This window comes from Cladophialophora bantiana, assembly GCF_000835475.1.
Source record: "Cladophialophora bantiana CBS 173.52 unplaced genomic scaffold supercont1.25, whole genome shotgun sequence".
NCBI classification, from domain to species: domain Eukaryota; kingdom Fungi; phylum Ascomycota; class Eurotiomycetes; order Chaetothyriales; family Herpotrichiellaceae; genus Cladophialophora; species Cladophialophora bantiana.
In genome coordinates, this window is record NW_015971599.1 from 253,458 (window position 1) to 272,916 (window position 19,459).

Consider the following 19,459-nt stretch of genomic DNA (forward strand, 5'->3'; position numbering starts at 1 on the left):
GGGACAAGGCCCATGTGTTTGCGAGGTGCGGATCTTGACCATCCTTGGGTAGGGCACAGGCAAGAGCACTCACTATCGCCTGTCGCATGTCAATATGCTTATGCATGTCCCAATGCAAGCTAGAGAGTCTCGGAGCGAAAGTGGTTCCTCGGCCCTCGCAAAGGTCGCGTTGGCAAAGGCCCCAAGGCTAATTACTAGCCCAGGGGATGTGATTGATATGGGATTCCACCAGTCGAATCATGCTTCAGGATTGTGCAAACTCGGTATGTTCCCAGGGCAGTCCAAAGTACAAGGCACAGACCGTATCAGGAGGAGAGGTGCCGGGTTTAGTTCGCGAGCTTAAGCAAGCCACAGGGCACCCAAGGGCAACGATGGTGGATGCCTTCGCATCAACAAGAAATAAGAAGACGCTTGCAGCGGTGGCTGCGGATGAGTTTCAAGGGCCCAATAGTACGAGGACCTCTCACGAGTGGAGGAGCATCTGTGAGCAGCGAAACCAAGCGATCAAACCGCCAAACTCGAGACAGGACATATGCTGACATGCTGTGGCGCTTCCGAGGGAGTGATCAAGGAGACTATGTGGTACAGTAAGAGGAAGCCTGGTGGCCCCGAGTACCTCTCTCTCTTGGACGGCTCCTAGGAGGAATCGAGCCATGTAAGGGTGTCTAGAGGTAAGCGAGAAGTCGGCAAGGTCGCCATCTCAAATCCGTTCGCTGTTTAGTGGTTGGAGCCTGTTGGAGCTGTTGGAACTTCGTTTTCGTGTTTCATTGTCCATGTCTGTCACAGACGGGGGGTGCGCATGGAGAAGGATCGCTGCTCCCGCTTGCGATAAGTCGCTTAAGAGAGCCATCCGGAGCAATACAGCGGTTGGAACATGCATGGTGTTGAAGGTTCTCGACGATGGCAACAGAAAAGCAGCTCGGATGGTTGATGGCTCGGGGGGAAGCTTCTCCCATTCTTCCCGTTGATTGCCGACGCCAAAGTGTCCACTTACTGGCCGCGGCAAGAGATGGCGATCACACTTTGCCCTGTCTCGGGTAGTCTCTTTCTATTAGCATCCCTGTCTTGATAGAACGGAGAATGTTTGTGGATATGATTTCCAACCTGCTGCAGCCGCAGGGAAAAATGCTATTCTCAGGCTTGTTGCTTGTGACCAAAGCCGGCTGATACGCGTCCCGTTGTCTCCTGCCACTTCCATTGGCACTTTCATCTCTCGGCAGACCCTCAGCTAGGCCAGATCCCTCATTCTCTCCCTCTCCAAGACCCATTCAAGGGGGTTCCAAGGCCGACTTGACAGGTGGCTCAGGCAAACAAGTCTCATGTTCATCACCCACCCAGGGCTCATTTGTCCACAGCAAACTCTTCTCGCCAGTCAGCCCTAATTCACCGCGGGAAGCGAACAAAGAACCACGCCAATTTCACGCCCGGAAGTTTGCGTAAGTGGCACCCAATTGTCATCTGATGGTGTGTTGTTGGAGATCGATCTGGGCAGTTCAGCCCGTCTTGGGGCCTGCTTCACTATTGAAATCTCTCCTGTGTTATTGTTGATCGGCACAGAGGAGAATTCGAGAGGCTTGAATTCACAGGTTTTTCCGACCTTCTGCGCAAATTTGGCCCAGTAAGATACGAACAGCGTCTGTGCTTTGGTTACTGATCTACTCGTCCTGTGGGACTTCTGGGCAGCGGCCTGTCAGGATTAACCCTCCGATTTCTCTTGGTTCAAGTGCTCATCACCTTGGCCTTTGGTTAGTGGCAGCCTTATTAGCGAGAGGCTAGCCACTTCGGCTAGGGTGCCGCGACCTATGTCCAGTTCTGATGCGTACAGAGCATCCATTCTATTGCCACGGCACTTCGCCAACATCTATCACCACGACTATTTGTTACTAGGCAGAGTCAGCCGGTCCCATTGCCGAGCACACACCCATCACACACCGTCCTTCGTGAGCCTTGAACGACAAGAAAAGGACTGTGCGCAGCAATCATAAACTCACCTATTAAACCACCCATACCATGATGAGGAGCGGGCTTTTGCATGCTCGCCTACCAATTTTGCCCTGCAAGCACCAGTGGCTGCGTCCATCGAAGAAATGATCAGCATGCCAATAAATGTCAGTTCCCCTGGTATGTGCGCCACTTCTCTCTGATACCTCTCCCGCAGCCGTTTGCTTATCGCGCTTTTCCCGGTCAGGCTTCCCGAACAAGCCCCCATTGTGGTTTCCCATATTTCTTTTGACTTATCAAACTTCCAAGGATATGCGCTTGGTCCGCACATTTCAGCTCCTTCTGAAACTGTTTGTGCCGAGTGCATCGATAAAACCGTGAAGGTCAACTTCTGGTGCATTCAACAGGGGGGCTGAGGACCGCTTAGTGACATACTCAATCACACGTGGAAATGTGGTTTCGTGAAGTTTTGAAAGTTTATACAATTGCAAAGCCGTCCCCGATTCCCTCATTGGCATCCCCTGAATCATCACTCCTCGCCGGCAACGTTCTTGTACTACCCTTCAAGTCATTTGCATGATGGTGGGAAAAGGCACGTAGGTAGTGCAGCCTCGTTCCAATCTGCCGACCACCCTCTGGCTATCCGCCACTCAAAACGACATCTCTTTCACCATCTCATCCTCCTCTCCGTTATCATCGACAGTAGCATACCTCATCAACCAGAGCAAGGCAAATATTATGGGGAGCAATCGCTTTTCCCCTATCACTCCAGACGACCATGCTGGGTCTGTCTGGATTGCGACTCTGTTATGTCTGGTCTACTCGGTCATCACATTGGTCTTGAGGGGTCATCTGCGATGGAATATGTATGGATTGGATGATTACCTTGCCCTGGCCGCAACCGTAAGGAAAGATTCTGAATGGTGTGGCAAGCCGCACACTGATTGGAGATGCAGGCCACTCAGGTCGGAGAGGTGGTTGCAGTGATAATTGGACTGGACCATGGATTGGGCAAGACACAAGACCTCCTACGACAGAGTGAACTATCAAAAGCCAGCCGGGTATGCACCAGTCCCCCGCCAGTGCTCACATGCTCAGTAGCTGACTTGGACAGGCAACCTTTGCTGGCCAACTGCTGTTCATCGTGGCCGCCGCTACTGCGAAAGCTTCCACACTCTGTCTAATGATGAGGCTTTTCAATTTGGTCGGTCCAAGAACAGGACAAAGGTTACAGTCAAAGGTTCTCTACTGGATCAGCCTTGTCATTTTGGTCGGAGTGGGGCTTTGGGGAATATTGTCGATTGTCGCCCTGGCGGTCGACTGCTCTATTTCAGGGTTCATTCAAGCAGACACTGCGCAATGCTCTCATCAGGTGCGTGATGGAACCAGATGCCATACAAAAACACGCGCTAACGGCTTCAGTTTCTTCGTTGGCAGTTGATCGCCGCGTTTGACGTGGCGACAGAATGCATTCTAGTCGCGATCACTGTCATTGTTGTTTGGCCTGTACATCTGGCCTTCGCCATGAAATGCCAGGTTGTGCTTGCATTTGCTTTCCGACTACCGTGAGTCCACCATCTCGCTCAAATCAGAGTGCACCCACTGACAAAGCTACCCCCAGGGTGGCGATGCTCTCTATCCTCCACCTCCATTACGTGGCCGACTATACCAGCTCAGGAAATCCGGGTATCGCAATCGTGCCCGTGATTGTGATCCAGCAAGTGCAGCTTTGCTGGTCGCTGATTTCGGCCACCATCCCCAATCTCAAGTCGTTCGTGCGGAGCTTCAGCAGCGGGTTTGGCATCCAACTTGATCCTTCTCTCACGCAGGCATACTATGGTTCTGGACGTAGCTCCGGACGGCTGGGTCGGGGCAGCACGAATGCTTACGAGATGGCTTCCGTTGGTGGCAATGGTACCGCCAAGTCGAGATCTGCGGCAAGATCATACAACGACAACACTACCGAACAATTCCCACCGGTTCCACAGTCAGGTCCCGGTAGCAACAACCTTACTGTAATGAGAGAGAACGACTCAATTGATAGTGGCGGCAGCCAAGACCATATCATTCGCAAGGACGTGCAATGGAACGTTCACTACGAAACTGAAACAGACCAAAGGAGAGTTTGAGGTCGGCCTATGAGGGCAGTTCTGTACAATACAAGGTGAATCAAGGGATGGCTAGACATCAGGCAGGTTCCGAAAGCACGGAAGGATATGCTACGTCTTCAGAATAGAAGGGCTTTGGCTCTAAAGGCTTCATGTGGAATACCATGAAAGTCCATGACCCCCGATGTAGCTAGGATTTGTACACCGGTATAATTCTCGAGAGGGACGAATTCGAGTATCACCCCCAGTTCGCCCTTTGTTGTGGACGGTCTTTTCCATTTGATATCCGACATTGTCCTTTGCCTTATCAGTGATTAGTTCCAAACCGTGAAAAATCCGCAGAGCTCGACCTCAGCGAAATCCCGCGCAGGTATCCACCGGCGCTAGTCCGCATGGCTGTTTCGCGCAGCCCAGCCTGGCGGCCAGGGCAGAGACTGAGACTTGTTTCTGACGGGCTTGAGGCGCTGGCTGTCGCGTGCTTTTCGCGGCGATTGCATGAGATGCTTTCGGAGGCCGGAGAAAGTGTCTGGTCTGCCAAGCGGTGTATCTACTAGTTTATGTACCCACACTTGGACTCCCTTTGGCTTCATAGGGGGGTAGCTGGTTAGTTGGTGATGCCATGAAATCGCACTTCTGGAGCCATGTCACAGCTCAGGGAAAAAGAAGTTCACCAGTTTTTGAGCCATGGCGTCGTGGTGCTTTGCCTCGCACATGTCGTTGTCGACTGTCCTTGTGGGGCAGCATCTCCACCCAGCCACAGCGATAGGTGCATAAGAAACTGAGTAGTGACATCGCTAACGATCCATCACTGTCACCGGCTACTTAAGCCGGCTAAGGCATCAAAAGGTTCTTACTAGTTATGAATGTTTGTCGCACCATCGTCGGGGCCGAACAAGGTGACTAACCAGCTTCAGTTTGGACCCCACGGGCACGAGAGCTTGCCCAACGGCAAACATCTCCAGCGTATCAATATCATTTCGAGATTTCCGGTCGCTCACTCAGCCCATAGGGCTTAGTTCAGGAGCCTGGTATATATCGAAAGCTGGCCCCAGCCTCATCCAAACTTGTCGTGGTCCAGGAGGTTGACATCTGGTGAAGGCGCTTTCGTACAGTCCTGCTAGTTTCGATTGGTCCAATCTCACCATCCACTATATTGTGAGCCATTCTACCAGACTTTGCAAGACAGACATTTTCCGACGAGAGGGCGGAGTCTTTCCGGGCAGGCAACGCAACTAGCTACTGAAGCTGTCGCACCTACGGAGCACATAGGCTGTGAAACATCGTCTTCTTTCTCCAGCAGTCCGTAATCGTTCAGCTTACTTTTGCTCACTCGCTCGCTCGGAACCGCTCGAAAGTCGCAAAGCACGGTCGAAGGATTCTTATACGGCCCAATCACATCAATCTCCATTGGTCTTGACCTGGGATTCGCATACTGCCACTCACGATCGGCTGTGGTTCAACATTCCCACCGTCAGCAACATCCAGGACCCAGAACCCCCCCCCCCCCAAGCGAAGAGCACACAATTGCGGAGATCATCCAGCATTTTGACTTTTCACGCGATTTGTGGGGAGATCGACTCGGCGGCCGCATGGGCCCTTTTGCTTACAACAGGGCCGGACCAGTAGAAGTGCTGCCGACAAACCGAGCGGTTACCATGTCCTCCACTACGCGACCCTTGTCACCCTCATCGTTGTTGGCTCAATCGGCGTTCGATCTCCGAAGGGCACGCTTCTCAGACTTGGCCGCTGCGGCACACGTGTGTTCTCTTGCTTTTCACGACGATGTGCTCTTTGGCCGCTTGATCCATCCTTATCGGAAGTCCTATCCCGGGGATGTCGACAAGTACTGGTATCGCCGGTTCGTCGTCGACTGGTGGGACCCGAGCCATATTTTCTTTGTGACAACGGTGCCTTCTGCAGCGTATGAGGACAATGGGGAGGAGATCGTGACTGGGTTCGCACATTGGAGTCGGATAGCTCCCAGCTGGAGGGACAACTACAAGGCCGGTTGGGGGTGGGCTTGGTGGGATCCGAGTAAGTCGTCCTTCAGATCTTCATGTTTGCAGTTCCCTTCGCCTCTTTGCATGACCTCACAGCGGACCCGTTCTCAATGGCCTGCTGAGACATGACGGTATTGAGGACAAGAGTTCTAGGCGCGAAGGCGCAATGCATGGATTCTAGTGCATGATCTCCAATTTTGCTGCTCGCCACTGGGAAAAGGGCCATGCCTCCCTTTACTCATCCATTCTCTTGAAAGCCGGTGCTAACCGGCTATCCCGCAGGACGTCTACTCCGACCGATATCGCGGCTGTTTGTGGGACTTCTCGCGTGGCTCTCGCCCAATCGTGCAGCGTCGCGGAAGGACGAATACATTGTCGAACGATCTTACAACTATCTCGACCATATCTGGACCGGCCAACGTTCTGAGTGCTGGTACCTCGAATGCCTCGCCGTCCATCCTGACTACCAAAAGCAGGGCCAGGGCCGTGCGCTCGTCATGATGGGCCTGTTGCAAGCCCAAAGGGAAGGCATCGCGTGCAGCGTGATCGCCGCAGATGGCAAAGAGAAATTCTACCAGGCCTGTGGGTTTGATGTCGGACCAGTCGGCAGGTCTGGTGAGGGAGAAGGGAATCCATTGAAAGAAGTGCCAGGTGGTTTGGTATTCTTCAGGGATAAAGAGGGTCTGGTGGTCCCCGACAGGGAGTTTGGGTCGTGGATGTATGGGCATGGTGTGTTCGACTGGGATGAATGGAAGAAATGTGTCGAATCCAAGAGTACTGATAACCAGAAGCCCGAGTGACCTTGGGGCCTTTCTTATCACTGCCCATGCACGGCCTCAGGTCCGTCGAGGTTGATATCCTTCATCCAGCTCCCTTCCTTCCTTGTCCCCCCACTGCGAAGCGCCTACCACGACTGCCCTCTGTGACTTCCCAACTTTCCAGGTCGCAATTTCAACTTCTGAACGCATCATGGCAAACACTACAGAGTGAGGTGCCAATTGGTACTCGTTCCTGCCCGGATGCTTTCTTCGAATAGATCAAAATGGTTCGCACCTTGTTCGATCTGCCATCTTTTCTCTCTATTTCTATATTCCAAATATTCAGTGCAATATAGCGGATAAAGATATGGTTTCATTTAGCCTTTCAGCTTTTGCAGTTTCTTTCAATCCCAATGTCGATCATTGACATTTAACTTCATTCTCATTTCAAAGCACGCTCTTGCTGGGGCCACGGCCTTATTCCTCTAGTTCTTGGGCGTGACTGTTGTCCTTCTCGTCCCCTGGGCTAGCGTACTTTCAGAGCAGGGCAAATCTACAGGGAAGAGCGGCAGTGCCAGCGTGCACACAAGTTTGCTCTGTGTGGACCGCATACTCGCCCGCAGAGCACTTGTGAGGCACCGGCTGCTTCAGACTTTTCCCTTCCCGAAGCAGAGTAGAGAGGCCCCCAGCCAGCCAGCCGGCTGTGAGGGTGGGTGGGGAGAGTTCCTACACCGTCGACTCTCTGCATTCACACTACTAACGGGTCTACAATGGGAAAACTCGCGGTATAAATAACTCTTGTCTCCCTGGCATCGGTCGAAGATCTCGGCCTCAGCGTGCATTTCCGGCACCATTATGAACAACAGGGTTGACCCAGTGCAAAGGAGGCGGGACCGTCCGGTCAACGTGGGTCGTCACAATCGCAACAGCTCCTGCAACAGCCCCTGCTTCCAAGGCGAACACGATGTGAATGAGCGGAGCTCGCTAGAATGAAGTGCCACGGACACTTCGTGACAACCAGGGTGAAATCGACGTGGTTCAGCTCAACAACGAGGTCGTGGCTCCACAGGTCCTCGGGAAAACAAGTCCTCTCTCCCAAGAACCACACAAGTAGCCGGCATTTGGCTGAGCTCCTTCTCTGCAGCTGCTCGAAGGAATCTCTGTATTGGTGGAGAGTCTGGGAGATAGCGAGCTTTGGTCTTTGGGGAACAGGGCTGATCAAGAGAAATGGTGGAGGATGAAATACAAGGCCAGCGTGGGTCAAGAGTAGTAACCCTCTGAGTAACTAAGATTCCCCTAAACCTATGAGAATATCTGTACGGACCGACAACTCTTGTCGACATATGCTGATCGAATAAGTGGTTCTTGAGCACATTCACGCTCTTGTGCAACCAGACAATCTCCTTGCTAATATGTGCGTCACAGACTATTCCCACCAATCATGGTATCTCTCAAAGCTGAAACTGTAGACCTTGGAGAAGCAGAATTCACGTTGCCGAACGTTAATGTTTTCTTTCATCTTCTCTGACGGACAGGTCGATAGTTAGAATGAGTGGAGTGAGACAGGGAGCTTGACCACGAGGAAAATGTCCAGAATTCTGCGGATGGAACGAAGGACCTGAGTGACAGGACAGATAGATGCCAAGGCCGCCTCTCTCATACGCCATCAATCCAACAATGCATTTTTGTTCCAACGGGGCTAGCGGAGTCGCCCTGTTCAGCCTCGTGGCGGCGCTGTTTTGTGTTTGTCTGAGCCCAGCAGTTTTTTGGATGGAATCTCGACCACTCACATTCACTCTCTGCCACGCCTGGCCACAAACATAGGAAACGCTTGGCCCCCAACTTTCGTGATCGTGGGGAAGCTTTCGTGAGATAGCGCCACCCCCACGACGGACGAAGGACAAGGTGTGCTGTCAGCCTGACGACCTTGACTTCATCCCCATGCCAACATGTGAAGTCTCCTCTACGGCCACCACGGGAGTTTCAACCGGTCATGCCCGTATCCTCCCCGTTGCCGACGGGTCGGTGACAGGCCTCCTGTTGGCCATTCTCGTTGTGCATCCATCCAATTCCCTGCCTTTTCAATTGCCGATCACAGTTGCGGGGTTGCGCACGAGATACCATCCAACCCTGCAATGGCTTCGATGCCTCCAATAGCTGTCCGCCCAGCACGCCTCAACCCCAGACAGTCTGTTGGACTAGTGTGCTCCGCGCATTTCTCGGTCTTTGCCAGATGTACGGAGTGCATCCAAAGGTAAATGATGCGCGCCCAGACCCCACACCTTTGATATCTTGCTCCAGCTTCAACCTCCAGAATTTCCGACCTCGTTTCCTGCTCCTCATCTAAGCGAGGAGGATTTTGGTTGTATAAATACGTTCTTGTCACTTCCTCCATTTGTCTTCTCACCAAAGTCACCCCTTGGTCTTCGTGGGATACTAGTGCACACCATCGACGTTCAGAAACATCGTATTACTACCTTGACTTGACGATGGCTTCTCTCGACGACAAAACCGTCCACGAGGCTCACGCTGAAGATGTCGAGTCGGGTCGCCCATCCAAGGAAATCACTGAGCGCAGAGCTTCTGTGAAGCATGGCGATCGAGCTCTTGCAATCGTTGGAGACCAGCGCGTGGAGCTGACTGACGAAGACGTAGGTTTTCGACCCAAGCGGCCGACACGTTGATCCTAACCATGCTTGAATAGAACAAACGCATCCGGCGCAAGACCGACAAGGTCATCCTCGTTATCCTCGTCTGGGTCTACTTCCTCCAGATCCTCGACAAGTCTGTCCTCGGATACGGCGCTCTTTTCGGCCTCACCCAAGATACACACCTCACCGGCGACCAATATTCCTTTCTAGGATCCATTGCTCCAATCGCGCAACTTGCTTGGCAGCCATTCTCGTCCTTCCTGATCGTCCGGGTGCCCCATCGTATTCTCATGCCAGCCCTTTGTCTCGGATGGGGTATTGCTCAAGCTTCAATGGCTGCTTGCCATGATTACGGCTCGCTCCTGGCAGCTCGTTTCTTCCTTGGACTGTTTGAAGCCGGCTGTTTACCACTTTTTAGTGTCATTACCAGCCAGTGGTATCGCCGAGCAGAGCAGCCAATCCGAGTCGCAGCTTGGTACGGCACAAATGGAGTCGCGACAATTGCGGCTTCAGCAATCTCCTATGGCCTGGGCCATATCCCCTCACATGTCCTGCAGGAGTGGCAGATCATCTTCCTTTTCGTTGGTCTTGTCACCATTGTCACTGCACCAGTTGTTTGGTATTTCCTCGACGACGACATCCCTTCTGCGCGGTTTCTGACGGAGCACGAAAAGGCCCAAGCCATTGAACGTCTTCGTGCCAATCAAACCGGCACAGGCAACCGGGAGTACAAATGGGACCACATTATCGAACTGGCGCTGGAGCCCAAGACATATCTCTGGATTGGACTTTCTCTCCTGCTCAACGTGGGCGCTGCTGTCACCAACACTTTCGGCCCGCTCATTCTCCAAGGTGTCGGCTTCGACAAATACAAGACCTCGCTGCTCAACATGCCTTTTGGTGCGATGCAGTTGATGGTCATCCTTCTCGCCTCCTATGCCGCTCAAAAGGCCAAGCTCAAGTCTTTCGTCCTCGCGGGTCTCATGCTGCCAGTCATTGCCGGTCTGGCAGTTCTCTATGTTCTCCCCCGTACCTCAGGCTCCACTGCAGGCCTCTTGGTGGCCTATTATCTGCTCGCGTTCCTTTTCGGCGGAAATCCACTCATCGTGTCATGGATCGTTGGCAATACCGGAGGCAGCACGAAGAAATCCGTCATCATGTCCCTCTACAACGCCGGCTCCAGCGCCGGCAACATCATTGGCCCGCTCCTTTTCAACAAGAAAGACGCACCTGCCTATCATCCCGGCCTGCGGAAGATTCTGGCAATCTTTGTGACGATGTTTGTCGTCATCTTCATTCAGTTGGCGAACCTGATCTTCCTGAATAAGCTGCAGTCCAGGAAACGAGTTAAGAACGGCAAGTCCGCCAAGATCAAGGACCATTCGATGGAGGACAAGTACGTTGCCATGGACGAGACTGAGAATGGGCAGCGGCTGGGCGAGAACGCATTTTTGGATCTCACGGATGGTAAGAATGATGAGTTTACGTATATTTATTGATCGATTTTGGGAGAGGATTGTAGAATCTACCCTATGTAATTACCTTGCTTGACTGCTCTTCCCGCTTCACTGGGTTTTTAGAGTATCTACCCTCGTCCTAGTAGTCCTCTCTATGCGTCACCCCGACTCCAGACTCCTCGGAGCCAATGTGATGCGAAATTCAGACTAACCCAAACTCGGGTTTGATTTGGCATAAGAGAACAGAAGGCAACCCACACCTTTCCTTACTCCCTGCCAAGTCGACATTGGCGGTACAGGGAGAACGTTAGTGAGTGCACGGAGGCTGCATTGGTTGGAATTACAGACTCGCGGCTCAATTTACATTCCATAGAGGCGATAGCGAATGCAATGCTCGTACTCCTGCCAGCTCTTGAATTTGATATCGCGTGGTGAAATGGCAAGCAAATTTGGCAATGGCAGCGTTAGCGAAAACGATCGCGGCCCTATGGCTTTCCTTCCAGCAACTTTCTTCGCCGTGCTTGTTTCTGGGTGTTCACTATTCCTTGCACAGCTTTGGTATTCTTGGTTTGGCTTCTTGTCCCGCTTCTGGGAGGCTGTCGACGAACTGGAAGGGAAATCTGTCGACTTTCCATCTTGGGTTTCAACCCCCTCAAGGTTAATGAGTGAAAACCTGGCAGCTCATCCAGGGCGTGGACCAAGGGGTTCGGCGACGACGACGTGTTGAGCGTCTTTCTTGTAGTATTCTTGGTCGAGGAGGTCTAAACGCGTCACAAAATTGACTGAATCAGGCTGCTACATCCGAAGACTTTCCTCGCCAGTGGGACAGTCCGTGCGCGGTACGGCGCCGGCAGTAGTAGCTGGCGTCCAGTGGAGGGACTAAGACCAACCTCCAGTCAAATGATGATTGGTGATCGGCAGAACAAGATAGGACAACGTTCGGACTAGGTGTAAACGTATTTCTTTAATGGATAGTAGAGGGTCGCTCTGCTCATGATGGCAGCTATAGTCCTGTGAATGAATGAAATGAATGCCACCCAGTGTCCCAATTTGTTCCACTCTCTTTTCCCCCAATCAATCTCCCAGGCCTCCCATCGTGCCCGTCTTTTCCACTTCAATGTTTCCTGGCAATCATTCTGTTCCGAGTCTTGGACCATCATCTGTTTAAAACAGGTGGGTAAATTTTGGCATCACGCCGCTTATCGTCGCGACAATTGATCCCACCATGGTAATCATGAGGATAAGGGCGAACATTGTGGGTTCCTGGTGCGCCTCGAGTGTGTGTGAGAGAGAGGAGCGTGTGCTGAGAGGTGGTAGGTTTTGCCGAATATCGGTTCTCCCAAGAGTCTAGACCTGAAACTGTGGAAGTGAACACCGAGCAGTAGCAGTAACGATGAGTGAACTGTGAGCGAGATGCGTCTGTCTTGGTTTCAGTACATAGGACTCTGCGCCGGGTCAACGTGTGCTTTTATACACAGTGCGCTGAGGCCAGCCTAGTGACCCAAAAGGTTCACATTAGAAGCTTCGGCGACCAGAGGACCCCAGGAGAGGAAGCCATAAAAGGGTCTCTGAGGACTTGGAACCAGAACACGGTGTTGGTGGTGCGAAGGTCACGGAAGAGGCCGCGAGCTCCTGCCAAGCTTTTCGCTCATTCTCCCAGTAACTGAGCCTGTTTCGGCCCTCAAGGTCCTTACTCCCACAATAGTGCTCTCTCCTCTTCGACAGGTTCTGGTCATCAACATCTTCATCATATACGCAACTCGGCCAAAGCACTGACGGCTTTCGAAGAGCGGCTTTTACATGGCATCCACATACCATGAACTACAAGAAGTATTTAGACAGGGCAAACACCAATTTCACCCCAAGACATGCATGAACAAAGCCAACCCCTATAACGACATGGCCAATCATTACTTTCGGCGCCCTCCCTTTCCAATGCAATCACTAACCGTACGCTACTACATCGTAACTCAGCCACGCGCCGTCATGGTTTCCTGCCCCAAACACGTCGACTGCCGCGGTCAGATAGTTGGGTGTCGACACTGGCTCAAGAAGACTTACGTATAATGCCATATGTGCAGCCGCCGTTTCTTCAGTTCCTCCCTCACCTTGGCGACATATACTCGGGCCTCATCCGCAGTCCAGGGCTCAGGAGCCCCCCATCTCGTCAACAAAAACATGGCCCATCCTTCCAGACCAGAGCTCCAATGGGTCAGATTGATTCTGCCAGCGTCCTTGAGGAGCGGGTCCTTTGGCCAGGCCCCGATCGGACATTTGTACAGATGTTCTTGGACGTCGACGAATCCGGCAGCTTCGATCTTGGCCTTCATGGTCAACTGTGTGTCCAAGGGACGGCCTGCTCGTTGCGCGCAGTCGAGGAAGTTCTGGCCCCACCCAGCTAACAGCGAGTCCGGGTCGAGAGAGCCGTCATCAGACATTACCCGCACGTCCAATTCGATTTGCTCGATGTATCCCCCGGATCTCAGGTTGTCGAAGCATTTTTGGTAGACTGCGCCCCATTCGGTGTCTGTAAAGGCTCCGAGCATCAGGCGCATGTGGATCAGATCAAATTCTTCCCTCCACGTCCAATCCTGGAGGACATCGTCCACCTGCACTCTGTTAGCTCGCGCCCTACCGATCCGATCATTCTCGATTCACCTGGAGAAAGCAGTTCGGAGGTACCCACGTTGCTGGCGGAGGAGAAAGGTCAACACCATACACGGTTGCTGGGTCTGTTTTAGCCTGGTCGACGGAGGTTCATTTCATCTTGACCTACCAGCCGGAAATTGATCGGCAACATCGCTTTGATCCGTGAGAAGGTGTGCATCCAACGAAAAGAGGGTTCTGCCTTACATGGCCCAGGTCCCAGGTCCCGTTCCTATATCGAGGACATACTAATGCGCAAATCAGAAGGAATCCGCCTCTGGTGGTGAAGAATGTTCGCTGAAGGGGGCGTACCAGTGGCGACGTTATAGGTGATCGAAACAGTGGATTCGGTTGATTGCCATCCAGGACGAGGTAAAGCACATGGCTAGGAGATCCCTCTCAACACCATGCTCATTCGGCCTTTTGAAATACACCTACCCAGCATTGAGTGTTTCGTACTGCTGCTCATCGGAGGGACCCCTGTCAATCTGGTGAGCGCTGCCTACTCAGACGCCAAGGGAAAGCCATACCAATAGTCATCTCGCAGAGACGAGTATCTACATTCGTCAGCGAAAGGAATGCCCGCACCCAGAGTCCCATCGGAAGGGTTGTCAACTTTCTGCCATTTATCATCCGACCGCGATATATCGAGGACGCAACGGAGGTCGTTTCCCTTCCAAAGCCTCGTTTCAGCCATTATTACTAATCCGGGCATTCCTGAAACTCACGAAACATTATCACCATCCTCAAAAGCCGAGTCGGCGTCTTCATCGACCTAGAGATATTCCGTTATTACCGCGAACAAGAGGAGGCTCCGCGGCAGAGAACGCGTACGTCGACAATGTCTGCTTGGCGAGGCTCTCCCTCTTCGTGAGCCGACCGAGCAGCGGCAGAACTTGGTACGGTCCGAGTAGGATCAAGAGAAGCCATCAGCAGGAAAGTTTGATGGAGCAAAAAGGCACGGGATGACAAAGAAAGGGCGTTTGTTCTTTGTTTTTATCGGAAAGTTGGGCCCTATTTTCCAATTTCGTTCACACAACCACTGATATTACACCAAGACATCTCCTCTCATGACCCGTGGCATGGGTTCCGTGCAAAACTGACTCGTCAAGCATGCCGTCAACGGTCGGAGGCGGATGTGGTGCAAGCTCGACGGATACGGGCGTTGCTTTGGGTCTGGCACTGCTAATTCGGTTTCTCACCAGGCGTCCCACCAGAAAGCCCAGCCTTGACCCAATGATGCCCGACTTTCTGTGGGTTTTGTTTCCAAACTCCAGGTACACCATCCACAGCCCCGTCCACTCAAGGATCTAGCGACCTCGATTAGCGCGGGGTATTTTCTGTTGACCCGCCTCGGCGCAGAGCTTGAGAGATCCGTCCCGAAAGCTACATCCGAAACGAGGAAGCTCTTCCCCCCGTCGCTGGTCCTGTGTACCTGTCAGAGTCGAACACGTTCAGGATCATTCTTGCTATTTTCTTCCTAACGGGAACGAAAAACCCCTCTCTGGAGGGGCTGTATTGGACTGCGGGTTCCGAGGAATCCTTGTGTCAAATTAGCACAGACTACGAGTTCAACTCCTCGGTACAGAGTACTACTCGTAATATCTTCAGACAACTGCTCAGACTCTACTTTTGATCGGCCCACGACGGGATTTGCTGTGATTTAAGATAGGTCTCGCTTCCCAGCTCACGTCCATGGCATCCTCTCAGTCCTTGCCTACGAAAGTGGTCGCAGGAGTGACGGTACCCGATACGCCGCTCATCACCAAAGCCCTAGATTATGTGCGTCAGTACTCGACAGACGACACATACAACCACATTATCCGATCCTTTCTCCTTGGGTTCATCATCGCCGACAAAGTCCTCCCCGACCGAGACCGCGAAGCCCACGCCGTAGCCGCCATCATGCACGATCTGGGCTTCCCCATCGGCCACCCGCCACACTCTGAGATCATCTCCAAGGACAAGAGATTCGAAGTTGACGGGGCCAACGCCGCGAGAAATTTCCTCAAGAAGGAGGCCCCAGACTGGGACAAGCACAGGTTGCAGCTGGTGTGGGACGCGATAGCTCTGCACACAATTGGATCCATTGTGTTTGAGAAAGAGCCCGAGGTGCAGGCCTGTAGTTATGGCATATGGGCAGACTTCCAGGGACCGGATAGGGTGCCGGGCGGACTGTTGAGCTGGGACGAGTATAACCCCGTGGTCAAGGTATGCATATTAAAACATGCCTGCGTTCTAGATGACCGTTACCAGAAATCGACAGAGAAGATCTTGCTGGCATACTGACTTTTTCTCTCCTTGCTCAACACAGGAATATCCTAGACTGGGCCTCATGAAGGGATTAAAAGCCAACATGTGCCATCTTTGCGAGCTAAAGCCCCAGACGACGTACGACAATACGGTGGGTGAGTGGGGGGATCGCTATGTCGAAGGGTATAGTAGGAAAGGGAAATTAACCCAGGATCTTCTCGAGACGTGTAATCTCGATGAGCTGTAAGATCATCTTGAGCAGCAGCAGCGAATGTCAATTTTGTTCACCCCCTTTTTCCTCTGCCCGAAACCGTGGCGACAGGCCCTCGAAAGAAACGGTACACTACACACGCCGTCAACAAAGATTACACGCTAGAACTCGTTCTCACTGGAGCAGCAATCCGAGGCTGGCTCGAGCACGAGTTTTCGCAAGGGCATTGTTAACAGTACCTCGATCACAGCGCCAGCGCTTTCGCTCCGGGTTGGCCTATAACTCTTAAACCCGCCCAAGCACGCCGCCTCACGGATGTCAATCCCCAGGCGTCCCCATGTGCGTGCTGATATTGAAGAACTTCTCATCCAGGACCTTTCTCAGCCTTTCCGTTCCCTTCTCTTACCCCGTTGACTTCCTTTCCTGCATGTCATCGTCTGCGTCCATCACTTCGACCCGACAGAGCGACAGGACTTGGGGAACGACGGCGACGAACTCGACCTGGCTGAACTCCTTTCCGGGACAGACTCGTGGCCCGGCGACTCAGGGGATGAATAGCGCCAAGAGGTCCTTGTCCGAGGGCATTACCTGCGCCTCTGCGCCATCGGGCCCGGCTGTGTTGATGATGATGCGTCGAGGTACTCGCGTGGCGAGAGGTGCACGGCGTCGAAATGCGCCTTGAGATCAGTGTGCCCGGTTGGACGGTGATGGTTGTTGTCTTCTTCCTTGACTGCCCCCGCGCGAGACTGCTCCCAGACATGGCGCATTGTGTGATCATTATTGAACCTCGACGCCGTGATCTTGCGGTGTCTGTTGCTACTCCGGCCCGTTCAGGGACGACATGTTCTGGCTTTTGTAGAAGGTAGTAAACACCTGAGAAAAGGCTTCGGGCATGATAATTCCCGTCTTCAGGTCCCTGTTGTAGATCCGCTCCCCGGCGGGGCAGGTTGGCCTACATAGTGTGCAGTTCTGGTTTGCCCATGAACGTCACAGGCGTGAATGTTTCACTCCCGCTCACTCCCAACCCTTGACACTGTCTCAACGCCGGCTGAGGAGGATGAACCATGCATCTTCAAGGGAGGCAGGGGGGATGATGAGAGAGGGAGGCCGAAGCGGCGTGCGGCAATGTAGTTCTTGACCGACCCGTAGCAACGAAAGACAATGAAGACAATTAATATAGGAAAGAAGAGGGGGAAAAAAATAATAAACTTGCTTGTTTCCCCTGCCGACATGTCCTCTCAAAACCGCCTGCGACCGCAGACCGTGTGCGGCAACTAGAGAACGAGACCCTTTTGCATGATGGACGTTTAAGAGTGTGGAAAAGAGTACATGTACGTACTCACGCCGTCCAGCACCCATGGCTCAATAGGACGTATGTGTGCTTATATCGACGAGGCCAAACAAGAAATCTGACTCGTTACGGGATCGTCATTCGCCTCCTATTAGCGGAATAGAGCAATTAGACTCCCTACATTGAATCTAGCAACACAGGAGAGTGCCTAAGACAGCAAGTCCGCTCGCATGCTCAAATCGAGGAGTCTCCCAGCAAGACGACGAAAAGGGGGAAAGGACGAGGCTGCGGAGATTCCGTCCCTCGTTTCCCTGACGATGTCGATAAAGGGCTGTGCATCGGCCGAATACAGCTTTGTCAACTCAACTACATATTAATACCCCAAGGAAGCAAGCCACTCGTGAGGCACTCTCGAATCAGCCAATGCGCGGCATGACTTCTCAGTCATTCCCGTGTACACCTGTACATGTCGGTCCCAGGCAGTCGTCGAAGGGAAGAGGACAGAGAGGAGGTGAATCGACGGGAAAGCTCAAACGTCTTCGGGAACAGATACCTTCCTGGGTGTTTGACGCCGTCGCGTCTCGTCCAGCAGCTAAGCTCGTAAGCCTATAATATCCGAGGGATAATAAATTGCCCAAGGAACGGGCATCACGGTCTGGTGTCCTCCGATGCCACGTTCCGAAGAATGAAACTGTCATGATTCCTCAACCCTGAGGCTTAGCTGGAATAAAATCGTAAACAGAAGTCGGCGGCACACTCGGTATAGCATCTGGGCCTGCTCGTCTAATGGACGACAGTTCCAGACCACTCTGAACAATCAACCTGCGTGGCCGTACCAACGGCAAGACCGACGCCACTATTCCCAAAGAACGCCTCGGAGGCACCGCTGTCGCTGCAGAGATCAAAGTTGACGTTGGCCCGTACTGATTGGTGCCTGATAGACCGTTCTGGGCGCACAGGGGGTTGCCGTCGGCCGGGCAGAGGTTGTTGATCATGACCACGATGCTCGTTCCGACATTGCTGAGGGTGTTACCAGACGAGTCTGTCTCCCCGACCAGCTTCCAGCATGTGCCACAAGCGGGACCTTGACCCTGGCCAGGTCCTGCGCCGTAGAGGTTTTGAGACACGGCTGCGCTGAAGCCGGGAGAGGTATAGAAGAAGCAGGCGGCCGTATTGGTATTGCAATTCGGCGAGCCAAAGCTGTCGCCGGAACCGTAGTGAGTGAACGATGCCTTGTAAGTCGGGCCTCCACCACTGGAAGCTGGGCTAGTGGAAGCTGCTGGCTTGCTGGCACTTGTTGGGCTGCTGGACGGCGACGGGCTAGACGAGACAGGTTGGACGACTGGTGGTGAAGAAGTTGCGGGTCGGGGAGAAGATGGGGTGTCGCTAGCTTGCAGGCACTAGGAATAATAAGGGTTCTGCTCTATGCAGGTCCAGCCTGATACACAAGTCGTGCCACCGGTCCAATTGATACCGCCACCTGATGAGAGTGAGGATGTTGGATTGATGAGGCTTCAGATGTCTACATACATTGTTCCCACGGGCCTGGTGAGGTCGTAGAGCTCGCTGAAGGGCAGGCGAGAAAGATACCCGGGAGAAGGAAGGAAGTGGTAATTGACTGACGCATTCTCCTTGATTCACAAATATCGAGGACCCTTTCGAGCTTCTGACACAGGTGACAGAGAAAGGACAAAGCGTGGGAACCCACAGAAGAAATGAATGGGCCTCGATCGACGAGTGTAAAGAACGGCAGCTGCTGTCAGCTTGAAGAATCCGGGAGCAGTATGGGAGACCAGGGTATTATGAAATATGATCCCATCCCTGGTATCGTGTTGAAACATATTTCCCAGGGAGGCCCACGCAATCGCCAGGGTCGGGATGTTGTGCCAAAATCTGAAGTTGTTTTGAACCCAAGCGAAGGCGTTGTGGCAACATGTTTCCCAGTATAGTAGCTCGCCTCAGTACCATGGTGGCCCATACCAGCAGGGCCAATGCAATCTGAGCAAGCCTCGTGCCGGCCTCCGAGAGATTGAGGCGGTTGGATTTGGATTTGGAAAGGTACATTGCTGATTTGTCCTTAAATCTCAAGGGTGCATAGAACCCCTGTCCTGAAACATTGAGCCCCTGTACTATACTCCGCGCA

General features: G+C 52.9%; 6 protein-coding genes across 6 annotated transcripts; 4 read left to right on the plus strand and 2 right to left on the minus strand.

Annotated features, from left to right (window-relative positions):
* Positions 1–2,679: 2,679 nt before the first annotated feature.
* Z519_12027 (uncharacterized protein) lies at positions 2,680–4,070 on the plus strand (the record flags this gene model as incomplete). Its single annotated transcript, XM_016769735.1, has 5 exons — positions 2,680–2,844; positions 2,898–3,002; positions 3,056–3,313; positions 3,364–3,506; positions 3,563–4,070. The coding sequence occupies 5 exons, from the start codon at positions 2,680–2,682 to the stop codon at positions 4,068–4,070; spliced, it is 1,179 nt and encodes a 392-aa protein (XP_016614060.1).
* A 1,634-nt stretch (positions 4,071–5,704) lies between these two features.
* Positions 5,705–6,849, plus strand: Z519_12028 (uncharacterized protein; the record flags this gene model as incomplete). Its single annotated transcript, XM_016769736.1, has 2 exons — positions 5,705–6,083; positions 6,332–6,849. The coding sequence occupies 2 exons, from the start codon at positions 5,705–5,707 to the stop codon at positions 6,847–6,849; spliced, it is 897 nt and encodes a 298-aa protein (XP_016614061.1).
* A 2,447-nt stretch (positions 6,850–9,296) lies between these two features.
* Positions 9,297–10,957, plus strand: Z519_12029 (uncharacterized protein; the record flags this gene model as incomplete). The annotated part of the gene is made up of 2 exons (XM_016769737.1): positions 9,297–9,458; positions 9,512–10,957. The coding sequence occupies 2 exons, from the start codon at positions 9,297–9,299 to the stop codon at positions 10,955–10,957; spliced, it is 1,608 nt and encodes a 535-aa protein (XP_016614062.1).
* A 2,015-nt stretch (positions 10,958–12,972) lies between these two features.
* On the minus strand, positions 12,973–14,258 carry Z519_12030 (uncharacterized protein; the record flags this gene model as incomplete). Its single annotated transcript, XM_016769738.1, has 7 exons — positions 12,973–13,524; positions 13,574–13,641; positions 13,692–13,717; positions 13,769–13,809; positions 13,874–13,946; positions 14,000–14,041; positions 14,092–14,258. The coding sequence occupies 7 exons, from the start codon at positions 14,256–14,258 to the stop codon at positions 12,973–12,975; spliced, it is 969 nt and encodes a 322-aa protein (XP_016614063.1).
* A 998-nt stretch (positions 14,259–15,256) lies between these two features.
* Positions 15,257–16,061, plus strand: Z519_12031 (uncharacterized protein; the record flags this gene model as incomplete). Its single annotated transcript, XM_016769739.1, has 2 exons — positions 15,257–15,772; positions 15,876–16,061. The coding sequence occupies 2 exons, from the start codon at positions 15,257–15,259 to the stop codon at positions 16,059–16,061; spliced, it is 702 nt and encodes a 233-aa protein (XP_016614064.1).
* A 1,959-nt stretch (positions 16,062–18,020) lies between these two features.
* Positions 18,021–19,380, minus strand: Z519_12032 (uncharacterized protein; the record flags this gene model as incomplete). Its single annotated transcript, XM_016769740.1, has 2 exons — positions 18,021–18,716; positions 19,282–19,380. The coding sequence occupies 2 exons, from the start codon at positions 19,378–19,380 to the stop codon at positions 18,021–18,023; spliced, it is 795 nt and encodes a 264-aa protein (XP_016614065.1).
* Positions 19,381–19,459: the final 79 nt, after the last annotated feature.